The 23,702-nt window shown below is 35.8% G+C and overlaps 1 protein-coding gene across 1 annotated transcript in view; it reads right to left on the bottom strand.

Annotated features, from left to right (window-relative positions):
• The window catches only part of mdfic (MyoD family inhibitor domain containing), a 41,142-nt gene that overhangs the window by 9,540 nt on the left and 7,900 nt on the right, over window positions 1-23,702 (bottom strand). The window contains exon 4 of the mRNA XM_088644899.1: window positions 507-770. Within this exon, the coding sequence (XP_088501025.1) occupies window positions 507-770 (264 nt within the window). The remainder of the gene's footprint in view (window positions 1-506; window positions 771-23,702) is intronic.

Genomic DNA, 23,702 nt, shown 5'->3' with positions numbered 1-23,702 from the left:
CAGTAGTATGAGAACGCTACAGGCGCCCTCCACTCTAACCTCATTATAAGGTCACACCTTGGTGACTAACAACAATAATCCCCTTCATTATAACACAGATCTCATTATAACATGCAAAATGCTGTGCTCCCAAGGACAGTTCTAAAAAGAGAGGTAAAGTGAATTAATAATGAAAGACGCGTTTGCTTTTGTACTGAGGTTTCATCATAATCATTAATATTAAAAAAAAACTTCTGAAAGTGTTTTGTGTTTGACTTTCAAAAAGAACTGTTTTCTTGATTTGGGTGTCATCACAGCCTTTTAGACATCTGAAAAATTCTACAGGGCACTGTTATTTGATCATGTATTAATTGGAAAACTGGTATTCGACGATATTTTCATTACCTTATACAGTACTACAACGTACTGTATAAGGTAATGAAAAGGGCCAAGGTGATGATCAGAAAGTAAAACCTCTAGCCCCGGTGTCTTGATATGACCACCGGACTGCTAGGCCACCCCCTTACCTTCAGGTGATGATCCTGGCTTCTGAGAGTTCGCCGAGCTGGCTGCGCTCTTCTTGCTGCCGTCGCTGCTCACGGACAAGCTCGACTGCAGCTTCCTGTGCACTTTCTGAGACACGGGAGAGGGGAGTTTTCTGTGCTCGGGCCTGGCGGGCGTGACCCCGTTGTGAACCCCACTTCCGTTGCTCAGGCCTGCGTGGCCCTTTAGGGGCCTGCCCACTTCTCCCTCGCTTCGCTCCAGCGATGAAACACTCGGTGGAGGCTGGGCTGACAAAACAAAATGGTTTATTTTTGAGCCGTGTATTTTCCACCAGCCAAACAAACCCCTTAAAACAATGCCATTGTTATTGACTGCAATCTAATGCCTCTTTTCTACCACCATAGATTCCTAGTCAAACCTTAACTAACACTGAGTTTTACACTTTTGAACACAGTATTTTTTGTTGCTTTTTAAAGTTTTAACACAGAAAATATGATTTTATACATGCACATATTTACAAGTATCTAAAGGGCTTTACAACTGTTGTGAGCATCAAAACATGTATGTTTTTAGAAAGATATCATGTCAGGAGTTTGGATATTAAGTGATTTTGGAGTGCTTTTCATGAACTGTCCACTGCACAGTCACTCACTTACTATACTATATCACCTATACTATACCATGTCAATACTATATCACCTCACAAATGAGGGAGCTGACTGGGCACAGGTGGTGAGGGGATTTAACCTGTTGAATATCAAGTCTTGAAAGGACGGAAGAAATCTCATCCAGTTGTTTTTTGAAAGAAGCCAGGTGGAAATCAAGAAAAACATAGAACGGATCCAATATTACACGATTATTGAAAGAACAAATGTTAGAGACCGGACTGAACCTCAGCCGCAGATGGACAAAATTTAAAAAAATTCAAAACATAGCCCAGCTAAGAGAATACAAAGCGTTATGAAAAAAGGTTTCTAACTAATTGAGCTTTCAATCCTAATGCAGTGCTTGGGTATTTTGAGTTTTCTCACATTATATAAATTGTATTACTTAAACAATATAAGTCTTTCTGCAGTTAGAATCTTAATATCATGTTGTATTCCCTTTATTATTTTGCAAATTTATATAGTTTTTTTTAACATGAGCAGTCACAATATTGAGAACTGTCATAAGTGTTTAGTTCTGTAAGAGGACACACAAAGAAAGCTGTATAATACTCCAGCAAAGCTTCTTTACAGTAAGCAATCACTCAACATTCTTTGTTCCGCTCTTTAACCATTACAGAAAAAGGAAACCAGGCTGTTCATCTCCTGCATCCAACAATGTTCAGGTGAGTTAAAGGGCCTCAACTCTCTGTGTAATGATGCTTTCCTTTCATGATGCCTTATGTCCCCTATTCCACAGTCTTTACATATGTGACAGCTCTGAAACGTCAGCCATGGACCATCTGATAAAATGAAACAGTGGCATTTTCAGAAGTGTAACTTGTGCACATTCAGCTCTTCTGGGAACTCCACGTTATGTTCCATCTGCATTATAAAAGGAACAGTGGAAGGTATAAGTTATGAGTTGTTCTGAATTATTCATTTTTTTGTCTGTATATTCAAGATTCTTTCTTTTTTTTTACAAACTCTGCATTTTACAGCGCATAATAACACACAATAATAAGCACCTACAAACTTTCTGACAGATCATATCTTGTGAAAGTATCGTTTTATAAGATACCTGAACTTTTCAAATTAGACAGATACATTGTGCTACATGTTGTGCATACATACCAACAAATGCAATTATTGTTAACAAGAAAGGAAAAACCTAGCCCACGCTTTTTAATAACACATCACCCAAGAGGCATCTGATAAGAAAGTAAAACAATGCAATAAAAATAAACGCCGAAGATCTCTTAATCTGTAGAAAGATGCATTTATTTATAAACAGTTGTGGCTTGTTTTCAGTGAAACCTTTAAAGTAAATATAAAACAAATAAATTCACTACTTGAATACTCTGCTACCTTTCTTTTACAAGTACTACTATATTTAAAAATGAAGGTTACAGTAAACTATACATTATAAAATGTGCTTCCTTTATTAGTGAGGGTGTATTAGTGAGGGGAGGGGGGGGGAATATAGGAGCTTGATTACCAACTTTGTGGAGTGGTGTCATCTTAACCATCTCCAGCTCAACACCAACAAGACTAAAGAAATGGTCATGGACTTTCAAAGGAATAAGTCTCCGCAGAACCCTGTTTCCATCCAAGGTGAGGACATAGAGGGCGTACATTCGTACAAGTACTTAGGGGTACACCTGGATGATAAGCTGGAGTGGTCTGGTAACACTGACGCCCTGTACAAGAAAGGTCAGAGCCAACTCTATTTTCTTAGGAGACTCAGGTCCTTTGGTGTGTGTGGAACACTGCTACGCATTTTTTATGAATCAGTGGTGAGGGCGGCCATCTCCTACGATGTTGTGTGCTGGGGCAGCAGCATCATGACAAAAGATGCAAATAGGCTCAATAAACTCATCAAGAAGGCTGGCTCTGTGTTGGGGATGAGCCTTGACCCCCTGGAGGTGGTGGCTGAGAGGAGAATGCTGACCAAGCTCACAGCCATCATGAACAACGCCTCTCATCCGCTTCATGGGACTGTTACTGGGCAGCGGAGCACTTTTAGCAATAGACTGCTCCAGCTCCGGTGTTCAAGGGAACGTTTCCGCAGGTCTTTCCTCCCGGCGGCTGTCAGGGTGTATAACGCTGCCCTAGGCTTGGACTGTTAGCCCTTCATTTGCTCGTCTATGGACAGTATGTTGCACCATTGTACTTTTTTTGGACACTCAATCTGTAACATATTTTGCACATATTTTATTGTTTTTACAGTGACTATGAGCATATTTTGCACACACCTATGTATTTATTTTAAATTTATTTTGTATTACTGTATGTATTTTAATTTTTCATCTATTCTGATATATGTCTTTGCTGGTCTTGGGCTGGGCTGCTGTAACACATCAAATTCCCTTTGGGATCAATAAAGTCATATCTATCTTTCTTCAATATCCATGATAAACCAGTAAAATAAAATAAATCTTTTACAATTTAAGTCACCACTTAGTGTCAAAATATTCTCAGGTTAACAAATGATTCTAATTCATTAGTTCATAACCCGTGTTATTTCCATTCATGAGTTCCCAACCTCTGAAGATAAAAACTGAATTGTATCATCTACATCACCCTTAAAGTATAAAAGGACATGTAAAACTTTCAAAATATAATTTTATTTAAAAATTGTTCTCTATTTTTTACATTTATTATTTTTTTCTTCATCTGTCTTCATCAGAGGAATTTGGTTGACAACTGCCTCTTATTCTACCAATAGAATTTCCTACAGAGATTATATGCTTTCAGAATAAAATGGGTATAATAGATACACTACTTGCAAATACTTAGTTTAAGGACAGTACTTTTTCCACTTATAGGCTGTTAATGTGCCGGGTATTCTTTGCACATTCTTAAGAACATACAGTAAGACGGCAAATGCAAGGAAGCCATTTGGCCCATCTAGGCTGTTTGGTAATTAGTAGCTGACTGATCTGAGGACCTCATACAGGTAATTACTGAAAAAAGTCCAGGTACTGGCTTCAGCAACGTGGCTGGGTGGTTTCACCATGTTCCCATAAGCCTTTGTATAAAGAACTACCCCCATTCTCAGATTTAAATGCAATTCCACTGCACTTTCAAATGTCCTTCACACTCAGCAGATCTTCCAAATGACTACTCATACATAACTGACACAAATGCCATCGTTTTTTCTAGTGCTTTCTCACTGATCAAAATGGCAATGAAAACTTTGTTTCCTCTTGGTCCTAATCTACTAGTCAGTAAGTCATATTGATATTCAAAAAGCATCTTTTAGTTAAGAACTAACTCACATGTACTATATGTTAGCACGTACAGCACAGTATAAGTAAAAGGAAATTGGACATTTCTGTAAAATACAAAAGACAAAAAGCTCAATGGACAGGTACTAACAAAAAACCTACAAATATCAGATTTATTGAGGGACAATAAACTGAAAGCAACAGCACCTACACAAGTGTGGCTCATGTGTTAAGCAGATAATATCGGAGCAAGCTTTGGGTCATGTCTAAAAATGCTGGACAGGCCTAGTTGTCTATAATTATGGCTAACACTGTATCAAGGGCAACAGGGGGTGGAAACGCATACTCTAGGATCATGACATCCCTGCATTAAGTCAAAGTGCAAGGCCAAAACAGGCCAGTAACTGCAGATCAATTGACTGAAAAATCTAACCTGGGGTGTGATCAGACAGTTTCACCAAAAAAGGTCCCTGAAGAAAAGAACAGGACACCATAGTCAGGTTGGAGAGTACAAACTGCTCCTCACACCTTGCAATGCACATTTGTTCAGTAGCACAAAGAGCATAGGTTTAGGAGTACAGAGAAGTAAAGAAATGTAATATGGTCAGGTGGATAATCCTTCATCATATTCTTGACAGACAGACAAGTGTATGTGTGATGCAAGACTAAAAATCTTTACAGCCCTGAGTGCTCAGTTCCAGCAGTGAAGGGCTTTGGTGATTCTGTAATGTAGGATGCATGAAAGTGGGTGCACTTAATCCCTTAGAAGGCAAAGTCAATGCTAATAAGTACTTATTGAGTAATCACTTTCACGCCTTTTACAGCATTTGTGTCTTCAGGACTGACAGTACCCCCAACCACTGAGTGCATGTATTTGCCCAATGGTTTGATGATCACAACACTGATGTAATCCCAATTTCATGGCCTTCTCTGTCATTAGACCTCAACCCAATTGAACTTTTATGAGATGTTCTAGTACAGTGGTTCTCAAAGTTCTATTGTCCGCGGACCACTTACACCAAGTCACAGATGCGGCGGACCATCTATGCCTATGTCCACTTCTTACCCTGTAAAAATCATTAGCTATTAATGTACTAAAAATAACTAATCTTGAATAAAATTTTATGAAAAGTACTAATATTTTTACAAACAAAGCTGCATATTTTGCAAATGTTTTTATTACTTAAAAAGTTAGTGAAGAATGGAGCTGCTTTTGTTGAGCAATTAGAGAAGTGATATCTGGATCCAAGCTGGACAACTTTAGTCTCATGTCCCGCTCCACGTCCAGACGATTTCTCTTTTTTGTTTTCAGTCCAACAAGTGTCGAAAATCCAAGCTCACAAGTGTAGGTTGTTGGGAACAGTAATAGATGCTTCAGAGCTACTGTATGTCACATACTTGGATCGTACATGGAGCAGAAAACCGATCATTTGTATCTTAAATTAAAGTGATTTTAAGGTTTAAAACTGACATTTTACCATATTTAAGCCCCAATTGGTTGTTTCACAAGGTAAAGCAGGAGAAAACGTAAGTAGACAACTGTGTATTACAAAGAAAAAAACATAATGGCAACATTGTTGGAGCAGATCAGGACATGACTCAAGAACAGCAAGATAAAAATAAAGAAGAGAGAGGGACAAAAGAGCCAGGTGGGAGAAGTTTGGTGAGCTAATCAGCATGACAGAACAAAAAAGCACAGGTTATGTTATCTGCATTGATTGTGAAACAGTTTTTCAAAAATGACAGTCACGAGACTAGGCTACTTTAGTCTGTTTAAAACAAGGAATGTGGATATGCTGTTTCAATAAATGTTGATCAAATGAACGTTCGAATATTCTTCGGTGTAATTTCTAATGGAGCGGGTTCGGACCGGCATCGGGTCAGTACTTATCATTTTAAATCGGGTCAGGCGGGTGCGGGTAAAAACAAAAGCCAACCCGTGCATCACTAACGCCAATAGACTGCTGCACAGCGGCAAGGACGTTGCTGCCAGACTGACTGTCTCGTTTTCAATTTGTGACATCATTTCATTCGTGGTGCATAAAACTGAAACACTGAAGCGATAGGCGCTGATGGGGAAAATGAAGAAGCGAGGTGGTCCCCCATAACTCAAGCTTCATCAAAACACAAAGGCAACAGAAGGGTACAGCCAGGGAGAATTAATGGAAACTTTGCCCTTTTGGCAGACCCTCAAGCCAGCCAAGCCTACGACTAGGCTGATGCTCGCCCCATTACTGACATTACTGACCATTACAGTCCCCTTAACGACTGGTGAAACCCCAATACCTAGAACCAACACACAAGTCCATCCTTCTACTATTTACAGCTTGCAGTTCTTACCAGTGCTCCTAGAGGGAGCCCCTTAGTAGCGGACACTACAATATTCTTTCCTCTGATTTAAACAGCGTAGACCTCCTTTAAGAAAGATGATTATGTCAGCCTGCGGACCACACTTTGAGAACCACTGGTCTAGTATAACACCAGAAACTGAGTTTTCCACCTCCATCAACCACGTATGAGTTGACTGACTTTCTCATGGAAGCATAGACTCTATGCTAAAGCACAACAGGTCATACTGGCTACATGTGGTGGCCCTACCCCTGTTATGTGACTTTATATTGGTGTTTCAACTTTTTTTTCCACTACCTATATTAGCAGAGCAACAACGAGTCTAATGGTTTGCACTGCAGAACTGCCTATTTTTCCTACATACACTGAATTTGAGCTTTGGGGATCTATTTTTGCCCTAGTTGGGCTCCTACAGTGCACCGAGATGACAAAGACACTTGTCTATAAAAGCAATTACCCAAAACGCATTTTGTTATAAAACAGTTTATTTTTATACCGAGGTCACAGAATCCACTATAAAAGACAAGCTAAAATAGGCTGGCAGAATGATTACCTTTCCTGTTCTGGTAAGTCAAGCTTTCAATTTAAAAAATATATAAATAGTTATTATAAAACCACCACATAAATCCCAGAAAACACAAGCAGTATTTCAGATTTCCAATCCATATGACAGTCTCAAACATTGGTTTAAGTACAAGACAAGCTAACAAATGCAAAGAACAGATTACTTTGTACTTGCTTTAACTCTTCTATGCCAACACTTTGAACAGTGAAAACTGGGTTTAAGGATGACAGTTTCCAGTTTCCAACACAAGCAGCTTTTTGTAGGTACAGTACCATTATGATGCCAGATTTAAACATTTACGGTCTAGGACATTTTAATTTAGGAATGAAAAAAGTACAAGAAAAGCAGGAGGAGAAACTGCAGTACACCTGAACAAAATCATTACCAGTTTTAGGCAGCTTCTGTTTAAAAAAACGGTTAAGAGAATATCTGACAAACACAAATAGTCACCAGCATCAGAGAGAATCTTTTACACCATGCTTTGCAGAACTTGAGTGGACCCGGGCATCCTGTCCTTTTCATACACTGAAACCACAATTAAAGTGTAAGAATGCTACAGTAAATATGTCAAAGATATATCAAAGTTAACGTACTTAAAGGACACTTGAATCAAATAACAAACAAGGTGCTCCTACATATAATGTTTCTAGTTTATATCCAGTCTCCTACTGTATTTGTAGGTTTCAAGAAGCTGCCATTTTTGGATCATCACAGATGGGACCATTTTCTTGTAGCAAGTTTGTCAGAATTGTTTTTTTGGGGTTGTTTTCCTGGGTGTTTCAGGGGATAGAAAAGTGCCCTATAGAACACCTTCACCACTAGCTGCAAATAACACATTCCATCAGTGCAACCATTCTAAAATAAAGATGTGCACTGCTAGGATAACTTCAGACTACCCGAGACTATTATGTAATTTCATTGCTAACTCAATTAAGGCACTATATGCATCTTGTGTGTGTAATTTTAAAATACTACGAATTTTAGTACTTTTTATGGTTGTCAATCAATCATAAATATATATATTTCTAAAATCTAGAAATTAATTTTCTTTAGAGTAGCATTATTCTATAAATGAAAGAAAGGATTTAATGTATTTAAAAGCATCAACACATTTCACAAAAATAAAACACGACACCTGAATAGCCTGAATGTTAAAGGAATTATAAATCATGAAAATTTAAAGACTGTGGTTTACCACAGCGGCTTTTAGTAGCTCCAGTAGTATATCCACATGCACATCAAGATGAAATACTACGCATAAGGAGAGTGGCTTCAATGAACTGCAGTTTGAACAGTTTTTCTTTGAATATATCAGAAATACATTTTTATACCTTAAAAGTGTTCAATTATTTCTGAATAAGAAAAAACATTTTCTTCAAATAAATGAGCAAATACAATATGTACTGGGGTTAGGGTGTGAGTGTTGGATGACTGAAAAGATCTTTGTAAGTGGCATCCCAATTTGGTTCCTAGCATGGTATTTTGACAGGCTCAAATATCTTGGGAACGTTTTCAAAAGGCCAGTATTTGATGGATTCATGAAGAACACACAAGTATAATTGGCATTTGTCACAAGCTTTCACTGAACACCCCACACAGGGACAATGCAATTACATCAAGGTAACATGCATTTTCGATACTTGCCATATGTATATATCAGTATATTTAGTTGGAGCACAACAAGCTATGAATGAATAAAATAGTAAAACACAGCTCTACAGTTCTATGAAATATTTCCCCACTACCACAGACCACCTCAAGATAACATTTAAAATTACATTATGAGAACAAAAAAACATGTTAGATATCCCAAGCAAAATGAACCATATATCAGATGTAAAATGTGATATCTATTCAAATTCCTAAAAACAAGTTTAATTTTACATGCATCAAAATATGAAAATAAATATTTAATTTTATCTTTGGTACTTTAAATGAGTTTCTGAATGAGCTCCCTTTTTGCCAAAACCCTACATTTACCTCACCAGCTATAACCAGAAACATAACGGGGAATTGGTGCTGAATATCAGCAACTGTACATTCTTAAATTTCTCCAACGTCTTCTTCTTTCTGTTTTTGTGTTTTCAATGCCACCTTATTCAAATAATAAGCTGCATTGATATATTAAGATAACAGCAGGCCCAAATATACTGTTAAAGTCTTTGTGTTTTCTGTCAAAAAGTACTGTTGAAGTCTTAAGTACAACATCTGGTCTTTCTGGCCTTTTCTGGGCAACAGAAAACTTGTAAGATGGTTAGAAGGAAAATGCTATCAGCAATTATCTAGACATGATTCAGCCTCTGCATGATTAAATCATTTTAATTTTTACGTTCATAAAGTATTGTTTAAAATAGACTGAACAAGTAACAAGTAAAAAATCGGTTTCAGTTTATTATTAATTTTATCAAGTTATACTAAAATTTCACTAAAATGAGCTGCAATGTTTTCACAGTTGAAATGGTAAGTTGACCATGGAGTGTTGGAATGACGACTTCCCTGCTTCGTATTCCTGTGCATCGGTATTGCCCTCCAAATGTGTTGTTAATCAGGACGATAATGAGTTTTGTTATTTCATCACAGCGATTCTGTAGATTGAAGAAGATGAAGACAATGATGACTGTGCAAGATAATTGCATCCATACCTTCATATTTTCATTTTAAATGGACCGTGAAAATGAAACCAGGAAGGGGCACAAAACGTATAGAAAATGTATCATTCACATACTGTACACTACTTAAGAACTGCAGCGTTACCCTAGAAGGGAAGCCCAAAATGTCCAATATAACACTGTAAGGAAGCAGCCTATAGCTCTTGCAGTCAGATGTCTATGCTATGGTCTCACATTGTCATTTTGTGTTATAATTCAGTCAAGTTAAACAGCTCAAGGTTGGTTTCCCTTTTGAAGTTCTAGGAATAAATAACATTTAGGGGAAAATTAGCAGCACTGTATAGTTGGTTACTTCAATTATTGATGTATGACACTGGTGTATTGTGAAAAACAGGAAAACCTAAATTAGGTTACAAGAAAATAATGAATTGTTTAGATAAAACCTGTAGCATATCACATGCAATAAACATATCTTTGTGACAATTTTATTAATCAGTTCTGTATCTTAAAGCACAGAACTGACTTGTTTCTGTATCCTTAAGAGAACCTTCGTCACCGGGCATACTGACATTGAAGAATAATTATTAAAGGCTGCACATGCCTGTAAGCATCTTGGAACCATACAAGCATATAACAAGAAAATAAAATTATAAATATTTTACTTATATTACTTTTCTTATTCATATCATAGAATACTAAATAATTCTACAGTTCATCCTTCAGAAAAAATGAACTGTTGAACAACAAAGCAAGACATGAGGCCGCTATGAACATAGAAAAAACACTACAAATATAATAAGCACAAGTAAAAATCACTTTTTTTAGCACAACTGCACAGTGGTTAGCATTGCTGCCTCACTGGGGCCCTGGGTTCAATTCCAGGCCTGGGGTGCTATTAGCATGGAGTTTGTACTGTATGTCCCCCCTGCATTTGTGTGGGTTTTCACCAGGTGGTCCAGTTTCTTCCCCATGACCCTGTACTGTATGAAGCTGTTAGAAAACTGATGGATGCAAAATAGCTTTTTTACTTTCACAAATTAATGTCCTTTTTTGTAGCTTTATTGTTCTCAAAGTTAAATTCTGATTCTGTCCCAAAAAGTACACAATTCCACAGGTTAATGCACATTTTAATAAAGCTCTGCAGACGTTTTTTGTATTTCCATTAAAGAGTTCAGCTTGTTCCATTTATGACATTGTCCACAACACTTACCTAATGATCTGCTTTTGGAATCAAAGAACAAAGATTTGATTCCCACCCAACACCAGCCTTTAAAACTAACCTCAATGCACTGTTTATATAAAGAAAACTCTGTAATTGAGAACATGGCCTTCACAGATAGTCTGCAACCGAATTTAGAGAGAGTGCATTAGTGTATATGTCGGCATTTATTGAAACAAGACACAGTTATTTCTGAAATGATCACTATGGTATCGGGCTTGTTGCTCGTTTGTTTGGAACTGTGTTTTTTCAAATAAATTCCTCTTTAATCCTTCCCTGGTTTATCTGTATTGTTGGAATATAAAATTGTGAATATGCAATGACCTACAAGGAGACTATTCTTTGTCCTCTGAACACCCTAAGGTGTTGTTTCTCTCGTTAATAAACAGCAATAGGCTGATTGTACTGTAGGTTTCAATTCAAAGCAAAATCCATACCTCCCTTTATATTACAAACCATATCTTATCATCAGTGTTTATAGTTACAACAACATATTGAAATGATATAATAAACGTATAACCAAAAAGACTTCACCATATAATTTTCCTTTGCTTACATTAACTCATTTAAACCATGACCTTCAAACACCTTAACAAAGAATTGTTGTTGAGCTGGGAATAAGCTTGGAGTAACAGTGCTATTGGACAGAGTTGAAAATGCACTGCAGCAGCTAAGTGGCTCAACCAGATTTACTAGATTATATGTATACTGATAATACATCCTATGACAAAAGGCAGACAAAGACATCAAGACTGTAGTAAGCATTTCAATAATAAGCTTCATTAAGGAATGTTGAAAAGATATACAACACTGCTAGGACTGAATGTCCTACTGAAAATGTTAATCCTATCCAGCATCCTGACGTGAATGTTATTGCGGCCCTGATAGATTTTTTTCCCCGGCAAAAGTGAGTTCCATCAAAACAGAACCCTTCACATTGTCGTTAGTGGAAGACTTAAAAAATACCTTTATTTTTATGTTACGTAGAGCAGGCAATCCGTCCAGATCGTCAGAACTCAATTGTCCTGTCTCATAGAAGCCAGCATCACAAAGAAGACATGTTACCTGGCAGAACAGCTATAACTCTATCAGCCTACCTCCAGCCTTCTGATCATTATGTATAACATTTCATTGCAAAGAAATCCAGAGTTTCACATCTTATTTTCTTCCAAATTTTCAAGTAATAAATTTGCAGTCAGTATTACTCAGCTATACATGGCATGGCATACTTTTAATTCTTTATGACAATCATTTAAATTTGTTCCTTTAAATGCAACCTTCTGCAGAGATCTGACACACGAGAGGGCTATTAATATTCCAAGCAACCCTTTCTCTTGATAACAATGACAAAGAATGTGGGGCTGCCGGGATTTACTAATTTCAAATTTGGCAATTTTGCTGCTGATTGAGTGGAAAAAATAACCCCTTTGGACTTCCCAGTTCAGGTTAATTACATTTTACAGTGAAGAAGCAAACTTGAAACGTGAAGCTTGATTTTTATGACCTCAACCTTTCAGCAGTTTTTCAAGTTGCGAGTATCATCAATTATATTCTGATTTTAAAACAGGACATTTACGTGATTAATAAATCTGCCTTTAACCCAAATTATTATAATATACAATGAACAATTTCCTTTCAAAGAAACAGACACAGTCAAGCTATTCACACGGTTTCATTCTTAAAAATTACTAAAAAAGAGTGCAAATGTAAAATAAAAAAAATTAGATAAATGATTCCTATTTGTTTGTTTCTCAGAGTGGAAAATGATTAATGCATCATGCTGGATATTTCAGATCAAGATCATATAGAATTTAATATTATATTCCTCCTTTACTCATTTTAGCTGTGCAAATGTCAGATATCCAAAGTGAGCTGAAGATCTGTACTTCAATTTTAATATTTTGTATCACAAAACCCAAACCTGTTAATGTTATCCAGATATCTCATCCCCAGGTGGGGCATTTAAGAACAACCTGAACCTTAAAGAGTGTGGCAGTTACATTTTTTACAATGAACCAAATCTTAATGCACTGATTAGAAATGTAAAAATAAACTTATAAACTTGGTTGAGAGCTGAAAAGACAATAGAATCCAAAATGTAAGTGCCACCATATTTTAATCTGAGCAAAAAATAAGTGAGCTGCAGATGAAGGATTTGTTTTCCAGTTTTCTTGCTTGTTTTAACAATGGCCAAATTCCATGGAATTAACCACCACGACAGACATGGTAATTTTCAAAATGAATTGAGCTTACATATAACAGGTCATTAATGTAAAGGATTTCAAGGTGCTCATCCCAAAAACTTTAATTAACACTTTATAAGTTTCCTCCTTTACTTCAGGTAGTTCTTATGTTCTTATGTTTAATTCATCATATTCTGAATTTTGATTAGAGACTATATTGTGTATGGGGTGGAGGTTAACAGCCCCTTCCTTTGTTGATCCAAGCAGGATGAATGAATGCATCTGTTCACTGTCACTTCATCATGCAACCCTGTGCTTTCTGGCCACCCTCCAGTGATCAGTGATGTTCACAGAATGACCTGCCAGATAAGCAGCTGACGTGGAAGGGGCAGTGGGGAGCTATATGAACATTTCTGTAGGTGAAAGGTTTTAAACTGCTATTTAAAACTATTGATCTTTTTCGTTTGCCGCGCCATTTCCATTTTTGTGGTCCCAGTACTCTAGGTAGTGTGTCGGCTGAGAACAGCTATTGTGTTCACCTCAGAGGTGACTGCACTTCACTGTTACAATGCTGGTTCACTGAGTCATTATTTGAAATGTTGTGTGATCCTTATATAAAAGCAGCAGAGCACAGATGCAAACTGGCATCATTTAACCTTGCCAGAAATAACTGCAGAAAAATCCTACACTATTTGCTAATCTGTAGCCCAGACTGGCCCTACACAGATAGGCTTAGTGGTGCTGAAAACTACACACTACATCCCACTGCAATGGAATGGCACAACAAATCCCCCTTTCAACACTTAGATGAGATGAGAAGTGTCACACTATATGCAGTTATTGTAATTTTGGATGTTGAAAGCACCTGCTCCGTTTCAAGAATTCCAAAACACTCTGAAAACAATTGCTACAAAGTTCTAAGAGAACGGGAAGCAACTTTTTATCAACACATTTCTTTTGCATGTTAACACTGAGAAAAATTGATAAACATCAAGTTACACACATTTACCAAATAACACACAAATCTCTTCCAGTTCTGTCATCACCCTTACAATCAGAACTTCAAATAATTTTTAAGAATAAAGGCAGAGTTGAAGAGTAACTTCAACTCTTACAGTATACACATTTTCCTCCTTGTTTCATTATGGAATGAAAACTAAAGTCTGGGGTGGCTGTGGTTCAAAAAGATTGGTTTGTATCTTCATGTTCAGACATCTTATTTGAAGCCCTGCTTGCAATCAATGTCTATTTTTTTAATTTTGCTATCAATCAATGATGCACAAATATCTTTAGTTCATCTTCTAAACAAGAGGTTTCTTCAAAAGTTTCCTTTACACTGCAGTAGTACAGTTACTATTAATTAATATTAGGAGGAACAGAGACACTGACTCTATATTAATTACATTCAGTGGTACTGTACTTCAAAGTACTGGCACTGCATATTCATTGTCTAATAGAAGATACTTCTTTGCAGTTGATGCAAATACAAATAAGCAAATATGATTATAAAACATTTAAAATATTGAGATACTATGATAGAAATGTAGCATAATATTCATCATATTTAATCATTGTGACAATTATTTTTTAATTTCTAAAATTAGTAGTGGCTCAAATACCTCAGAGAATAGTAATAACATGCCCAGCAATTTTGTATATAAAATAGATCTATAACAAAACGATGAGAAAATAATTACCACAGAGGTAGAATTACAAATGCCATTTTAATCAACCCCTGTACTAGCATTTCACCCTATTTATACAGTTTATGATTCTATGGCCTACTGCTAAGTAATCACTTGAAAATTACTCCTTCTGTTCTTAATGGGCTCTTAGTTTTAACAGATGATTTCAGTGGTACCAGGGGTCTGAAGATTAAAAATAGACATTATGCTCTAGTACGACAAAAATCAGCTTCAGTTGCATGAAAGAATTGTTTGCGTTAAAATTTTAATCAGAACAAACTGAATACTCAAAACAGTCTGAAAAAAGTAATCGATTAAGTTTCTTTTCCAATAGTTTTTGATTATAAGGTTCTATTATGAAAATCTTAGAAGCTTCCGATCTGAGAAAGTCTTAATGGAGCCTAAATGTTAACGTAAAAAAATAAATCAAATATAATACATTTAATACAAAATATTTTATCTACATCTAATCTAATCTTTAACTAATATCTAGTTTTTTTTGTGAAAATACTACATATAAAGTACATTTCCTGAATGGCTGTCTAACATTTGCTTATTTTCAGACACTTATCAACAGAAATACAAAAATGACAAATTTACGTCCCTGATATTAAGCTGAATCCTGTTAATGAAATTACTTGCATTAAATTCATTTATGATGTCCAATAAACAGTTCTCATTTACTTATAAAGCTTATCAAAAAATAAATGGATTAAGTCACTGAAACCTGCCAAACCCATTTTTCAAGCCAGCCCACTCAAGAGATATTGTGCAGAGGGCCTACACACTAGGTGATATACATACCATATGCATCATTATTTGTAATACGTATTTGCTTTAGCAGACACCATTATTCAGGGTGAATTACAATGCACACAAATGTTTACATTAAATGGCTTGTCTTGTCTTAGTATACCATAAAGGATGACCTGATGTCTTTTTATCTGCGGTCTTAACTGACACACAGACTATATTGCATTTGAAGTATGTCAGATTATGGTGCTTTGATGAGCCCTGAATGCCCAAGCACCTTTTGACACATTCTTGCCAGCAACATTCCCATGTAATGTTTCTGTTCCAATGACCTTCTGTGCAGAACTGGTGAACCCAAATCCCTTTTGTGTCCATGAGCACAGCTTTAGCACACTCAAACTCACAAGTGTTGGTTTCTTACTCTTTGTGGGTCGGCACACGTCAGTTCACAAGCAGAAGAGAACAAGGGAGTGCAAAAGGGGGCCGTGACATCTTTTACAGTTGTATCACAACCTCTTACAATATCACTTTCAAAAAGGTTAATCGGTTGACGTTGAATAATGAATAATTAGGGTGAAAATGTGTGTTGCAATTCTAAAGTGGATCGATGTACATATACGAATAATTGTCGTTCTTAAAATTGACGGACTGTGCCTTGAACAAAATGTCAACACCATAAAGCAGAGGAAGTCCTTAGTGATGAAGCATTAAAAGCAGCACATCTCTCCGCCACTTCAGACTTAATCACCTTGAGTTGTTAAAAGTCTAACATCAATCACAATGGAATAGCCCTATTGTCCTTAATTCCCTTTGGCTTCTAGTTCTTCTCTTCACTTGTGAGGGCACATGGTCACAGCCAAGGGAAGTTCTTACATTGTTACTTAATAAAGTTGAACTTCCTCATTCTCATTTTGCATCTGTCCTACTCTAGGTCTGCTGGCATTCTGCTTCCAAGACACCCTTTTAGTCTGAATCTGGAGAGCCCAGCTGTGAGAAAATGAGGATTCCAGTAAAAACACAACAAAATCACGGAAGACCTGGTACTCTTTTTTAACTACTATGAAAGGGTACTCAGAACACTCTTGTGCAGACTGTGGAATCATCTGTGCATATAATACAGTAGTTTCCACTTTGGTACTGAGTACAAAACCACAGAAAAAAATCTACAACTTAAAATTCTTAATTAAGGCTACAAAGATCACAACTACCCATTACTAATCTACAAAAACATTAAAACTACCCACAAAAAAATTTGCAACTAACATATTGAAACCATTTCAATTCTTCACAGTTCTGCTGATCAGTCCATTAAAGCAATCTTAAAAGGGAACTGTTGTCATTGAATAGCAATCTTATACTTTAAGACATATCTTCTTTGAAACCACACAGCTAAATAAACAACCTGAAAATTAAACGCACAATCTCTGTTATACGAGGAGCAGGTTAATTTCTTTTGCAATGTGCAAGAAGACATTACTCGACCTTCAAAATTTCCATGGATAAAAATATCTGTGCTTCAGCATGGTCTTTGCTACACACAAGAGCACTTCACTTAAAAGTATTAACAATTCAATAAATAACATGATGGTAAATCCCTAAACAGTTATTATACAGTACCAGGGAAGCTTATAGCAAGATCTACATCTCTGCATTACTGGTATCTATTTGTATTTGCTTTTCTCTATCAAGTGGAAAATTTCGGTGCATTTCTTAAAAATAAATATAACTGAATGGATTTTAAAATGTTTTTTTTACTTATACAAGCTGGTCACGAATAAATGGGACAAATAAAGCCATATGAGTGTTAATCTTCTATTATTTTCACTTTAAATCAGTACAGTATATACAGTATATATTTTTTTATTTTAAATTTTGAAAGGGGCTTTAATTGTGTCAACCAATTTCTTTACCACTGACAAAGCTTCCTACAGTATACATACTGTATTACCCAGGCTTTCCATTTTCTTTTTTTAATCAGTACATATTGTCTTGTTACTTCACCCTCCCCATTAACTGCCATTTGCTCATAACTCTTTTCTCCTTCATCACTGTTATTTGCTAAAACAAATTAGTCCAAACAAAAAAAAGTCTGAAAAACAGAAGTCTATGGAATAATAGGTTTATAATGTCTTGTTTATTTTACATTTAAATTTAAGGAATCATTTTAAGAGTCAATTTCCTTATATTGATATAACTGTTTTTTTAATCTATTAACAAGAGACAGAACCAAAAACAGAACAGTGTAATTACAAAAACAAAAATTTACCAAGAACAAATGTAGAGATATACTGTAGAAAAAATGATAGTCACCTAAAAAATGTTGACATGGGTTCTGTTAAACTTCCCCTAAAATCCTGACACACAGCTTCCCATTGGCTGCCTCCCCTTCAGTGTTGTTTGTAAATTACCACAGATTACAATGTCCACAAAAATCACAGCACCAGGCACAAAGCAGTTTCATGGGCTGTATCCTGTGCAGCTTCCGGAGATTTCTAGAACTACATCTTCCAAATTCTGAATGGCCTCCATGCATATGTACCACTTCTTATCCAGGGGTTTCAAGTCAATGCAACCATTCTGCAGGTTCAGAACAGTAACAGAGGCATGTTATAATTCAGACATACTGTAGGTAGGACTCAATCCTTCGGAAAGTTCCAGCCCCCTAGCTCCTCCTCCAAATAGCAGTGAATTCCACTATGCCAAAGGGCCAGACCCCTGATGCAGGAAAGCTCAAAGCTGCTGAGGTTCCTAGGGAGTATTATATCACCAAACAGGCTCAGATGAGCTCTGTTACACAAAATGATAACAATACAAAATAGCCTACAGTACATTTCTGCATCAAGAATAAATCAGAGTACTCTATCAAAAATACAAGTTTCTATGTATTATTTCATCCATATACTGTAGATATACTGTACAATTATGCTGCATATGTCTATAAACGTACATAATAAATATGTATATACTTTACATGTAACCTATTTAAGTATATCAAGAATGAAATTAAATATTAACAAAATGGACAGGCCAACCATAATCGATTTCAAAGTGACAGGTGCTCTATGGTTCTGCCTTAAAATTAAAATGAATTACTAGGGAAGTTACAGTTTATCTTCGTGTCACATTTTCTATCTACATATCAGGACTGTGAAAATTACTAATATAAAAACAATAACTTGGAAAGTTTATATAAATTTGCCTAATCAGGAATGAACACAATGTACAGAACCTCATAAAAATGTATTAGTGGTGAAACTGACTTGGAACTTTTTTGCTTAAATACTCTTTCAGGATTTAGATTATTTCTTTTTTGGTAAAGGCTATTTGTCATGTGGTCGTATTCAGTGGAAAAAAAGGAAATTAAACAGCTGCATACTGTACATAAATTCATACTAAGAAAAAAACACGTAATCCTTAGTATTTTACTAAGCAATTTTCTATGTCAACTTCTTCTTTTATCCGTATTTTATCTCCTCAGTCTTCATGAGAAAATGTTTCTGCAGACACACCCTCCATAAGCCATAAGGCTCGCTGAATGACAAGATAAGACCCTGTGTACAGGCTTCAGCTTGGAAACTGGAAAACGTACCATCTTGACATCCCTTCTGTACATCAATACGAAACAGAAACATGAAACTCACGGGCAAGTGCAGAAGTTTTAGAGATTGACGATTATAATAATTTGAAAATCATAATGATGCATCCATCCATTTTCCTATTAATAAAGTGATTCTGTGAAACACTATTTTCAGGTTATATCTTCAAATACAAGTCAATTTGTATGTGCATTCAAATATATTAACCTTTCTTCAGCATTAAACCATACACTATCACATTTTTTGCTTAAAAAACAGTTTAATTAGATTGCTACAGTACCTCTTTGAAAACACTCATAGTATTTCATGGGGTCTATTATATTGGAACTTCATTCTCTTTCAGAATGGTGTACCATCATTTGTGTCATTTGTGATACTGTCACACTTTCTCAGTTAGAAACAGAAAATGATCTTCCCTAAAAGAGTCCTTAAAATGTTATTTTATTTTAAAAACTTGATGCAAAGGTGCTATTTTCTCTATAAACAGGTTTAGACTAAAGAAAAATAGAAATGTTTGTTTGCTGTTCTTTGTTTTTAAATTACTCTTTCTGCCAGAATCAATATCTGTAGTTCAGTAAAGCTTAGTAAATTCAATACTGGCTCGACTGGTTTGGCAACACTGCTCGTTTAAAAATGTAATTCACAGCACGTCACTGGTAGAAAGAAGATATATAATGAGGCTCAAACTGGAAAAGTTTACAACTTAGAAACAAAGAGCTGTTGTGTGAAATACAAACAATCATCTAAAAACTATGTGGGCGGAAACAATATTTTGCCATTACTAGACACCACAAATTACTTCAGGGAACAGCACATAAGTTTCATTTAGGTACTGAAACCTGAATTTTCTTCGTGTTAAATCATTCCTGCCGGTACTTTCCTTAAACTGATTTTATTTCAATAAATCAACTGGATCCTTTACAGCTATCTATAACATTCTCGATCAAGTTCATTAGGAGATGCGTCTGTGAAACAGTCTATGGAAATAAATTTCAGTATTGTAGATAGTATAATAGAAAATGAAATAGCCATAAAAACTAGCAAAAGGTCTTCATCTTTTAATTTATACCATGTACAGGTGGTAGGATATATATCTGAGACTTCTATTAAGAATAAGAGAAAAATAAGACTGTGAGTGGTAACAATGCTATATTTAATAGTTACTGCTACAGTATATAAGAGAAAAATCAAAAGAGTCTGAAAGTAGAACCTTTCTAACTTGGCTCACCAGTTATGAACTTTTAACTGATTACTGTCAGCTAAACAGAGTGTGAAGTTTTGAAATAAAAACCAAACTCAGCAGAAAGTTTTCAAAAGGGATGACATTTTAAACCATGTATCCCTAATATTAGTGATAGGTTTGCTCCTTCCTAAAGACTGCTCACCAGAAAGATTCCCTTTCCCAACTGCAAAAAATGCTAATTTTAAGATTAGTGCCCTCCATTTGCTTCATTGTTTTTGGTGATTAAAGCCCACAGCAGCAGAAACCAGTGAATTATTAGCTTTGTATTTGATGATGTGCACGGCACTGATATGGTTATTTTTGTGAGCAATGTTCCTTTCTTACTTTGCCAATTATTCGTATTCTAGCAAGTAAAGGTAATACAACACATTTCCACTTGGTATTAGAGGTGGTGGAAGCACATTATTCAGATGTGAAGACATAAGACCAGAATATAATTCAAAATGATGCCCTAAAAGGCATTTCAGGGTGTGTGCTGATAGTTCGGTTAAGGCAGAAAGCAGGATAACACAGGAATGGCTGAATGCTGCCCTACTGTATTTCTGCCTTCCATTTATGAATAATGAAGTGTATTCTTTTCCTTCATTAGAATCACTTGTCAATTGATAAATTAATAGATCAGTGTTGTGTAACAACTTTTAAATGCAGCAGTTCGGACAGGTATATTTGCATATTCATTAAACATTCATGCTCTCCAGAATGCAAAGTTCACAGAAATGACAAGGGACATCGAGCCAAAGAGGGAAACAGATACTTAAGCAAGGACATATAATAGTCTATGAAAAAAAAAAACATTTAATAACCAAATAATGTTCAAATTTTGTTGTTTTCACACGAGTCCAGACATTGACCGATGGTACTGTACATAGACACAATCTGATAATATGAATACATGAACTTTTCATAAAGTGTATGGAAGAGAAGAGAGGCCTACAAAACAAGACCAGGCAAGTCACTGTGGTACGCTTGGATTTCTTACCCTTCTTAAGTGATCTGTCTGGAATGCATATGGTGGCAGCAAATATATTGATTTTTTTAATTTTGTCAGAGTAATAAATGTATGTAGAACTTTAGAGTGAAAACAAACTTTTAAAAAAAATGCAATCATAGATTTTGTGCAGAAACAACCTATTTGAATTTTCATATCATGAGACACATCATACCATTTTTCTGTTAATATAACATGAAGCTTATACCCTAAGGAAGAAGCGAATCTGCAGCCTGAAATAATTTCAGCACCCAGTAAAGACATTTTCAAAACTTCAAAAGCTGAATTAGTGCCGAAACATATTCTGTCTGAATCGGCCACAGAGAACCTTCATAAAAAATGTTTTGAAAAAATGAAAACATGAAAATTAACAGTTTTGAATATATACAGACAAGTTCATCAATTGTATCGCTTATGCTTACGTAAACCACAATTTATAGGAATTAAATTGCATTCATAATGATATTAAATGTCATGTTTTATATGTTTGAGCAAATAGACCTTGGAGTTGGAGTGTCTGAGCACAGAACACAATGCACGGTTAAAGTCGAACACTTCCTCAGAGTGCCTAATGACATGCTAATCTGCATTTTAAAAAATCAGTTTTAATTAAAGTGAACAATTCCGACTGCCTCCCTCCAGGTCTTTGGGTTCAAATGGTGAGCAGTGAATTTGCTGTTGCTGCCTGTTGCTGCTTAGGAAACGGGACACCGCGGCAGTAGCCCCTTCTTGAGTGCACTGCATCTGGCCTTACATGAGTCGAGTGAGCAGGGGCCGACAGCTCGGAAAGAGCTGCCCAGAAAGGCCCGGAAGACTGGAAGACAGCCTGCTCTGAAATCTGGCACAGTGGAGCCATAGAAGAAGACACCCAACTACCAGAAAAGTGCAGAACCACAGGCCGTGTGACAAAAAAGGTTATGCTTTGTCCTTTAATAAATTTTTTTTAGTTTTTTAATTGAAGTTGAGCGATTCGTTTTCCCCTTTGCTTACTAGTGTATATTTTATAAATGGACCTGGATAAGGATCTCCTTTAAGCAAATAAATGGTGATTCTCTGTAAGCGAGGCCAGTATTCACAACACATCCACCACATGACAATGGAGTGGAATATGAAGGCAAGTCTTGGCTTAAAAATAAATCCTTCCACTAAGGCTCAGGATACATGTTATAATTCACCCAATTTTAAGTGCAATGAGCCATTTTTCACCATTTTAAATTCACTTGTATTTACTAACCATAGCATTGTTGGCTTCTGTAGCGTCAACATTATCGCACAATCAAAACTATAGCATGGACAATTCATTGCAAAACTTTTTGGACAATTTGTAAATGCAATTAATTGAGTACCAATAAAACCATTCAAATAGCACTTGTATAATACTTGTAATTAATAATTAGATAAGTCAGACAGGTACATTGGTAATATGTTAACTCACAATGACACCATTTACAGTCCTTCAAACAGCTTTTACCGTTTTAGAAACAATGACTGAAATACCCAGTAGATGTTTTGTAAAAAAAAAATCACATCCACCAAAAAATCCTTTCAAGCCATGATTTGCAAGCAGAAATATACAGTATAGAATAGCTTGGCCTGAAAATCAATGCCTTTTATGTTTGATTAAATTTTTTATGATTGTGATATAACATGTAGAAAACGCTATAATATACACAAAATTTTCATCAATGTTTAATCTTTTATTATAAGAAAAAGTTTGAATCATGCAGATGCTGGTTGTGATTTAGCACTAAATATTTCAATATTTGAATAAACCACTTATAAATCAGAGATGAAATCTACCAAAAATATTAATCAAAAGTTCAATAAAACTTTAATACAGGGTAAAATCTGATTTTCAAGTGCAGATGTAAATAATACCAAAGTTGAGCAAGATCAAAGTCTTTCAGTGAGACGGTGCATAATTTATATGTTCTGATCTCAAAGGACATGGATTTGGATGTCCTAGTTCTATAACATCAGTGTGTATTAGAGAGAAATCCTTGCAGAAATTACAATCCATTTATACAGGACGCATCCATATTTGCTGTAACTACATGAAATCAAATAATATTTGTTTTTTGTTAATGCACTCAAAGATAACTTCCTTCTAATCATATTTTACAGGCATTGCAGTGTCTGCTTAACCATTGCTAGC

This window comes from Lepisosteus platostomus, chromosome 9 (assembly GCF_059453375.1).
Source record: "Lepisosteus platostomus isolate fLepPlt1 chromosome 9, fLepPlt1.hap1, whole genome shotgun sequence".
In the NCBI taxonomy this organism is placed as follows: domain Eukaryota; kingdom Metazoa; phylum Chordata; class Actinopteri; order Semionotiformes; family Lepisosteidae; genus Lepisosteus; species Lepisosteus platostomus.
The sequence above is the reverse complement of the archived record's forward strand: the minus strand, read 5'-3'. Positions and strand labels throughout refer to the sequence as shown.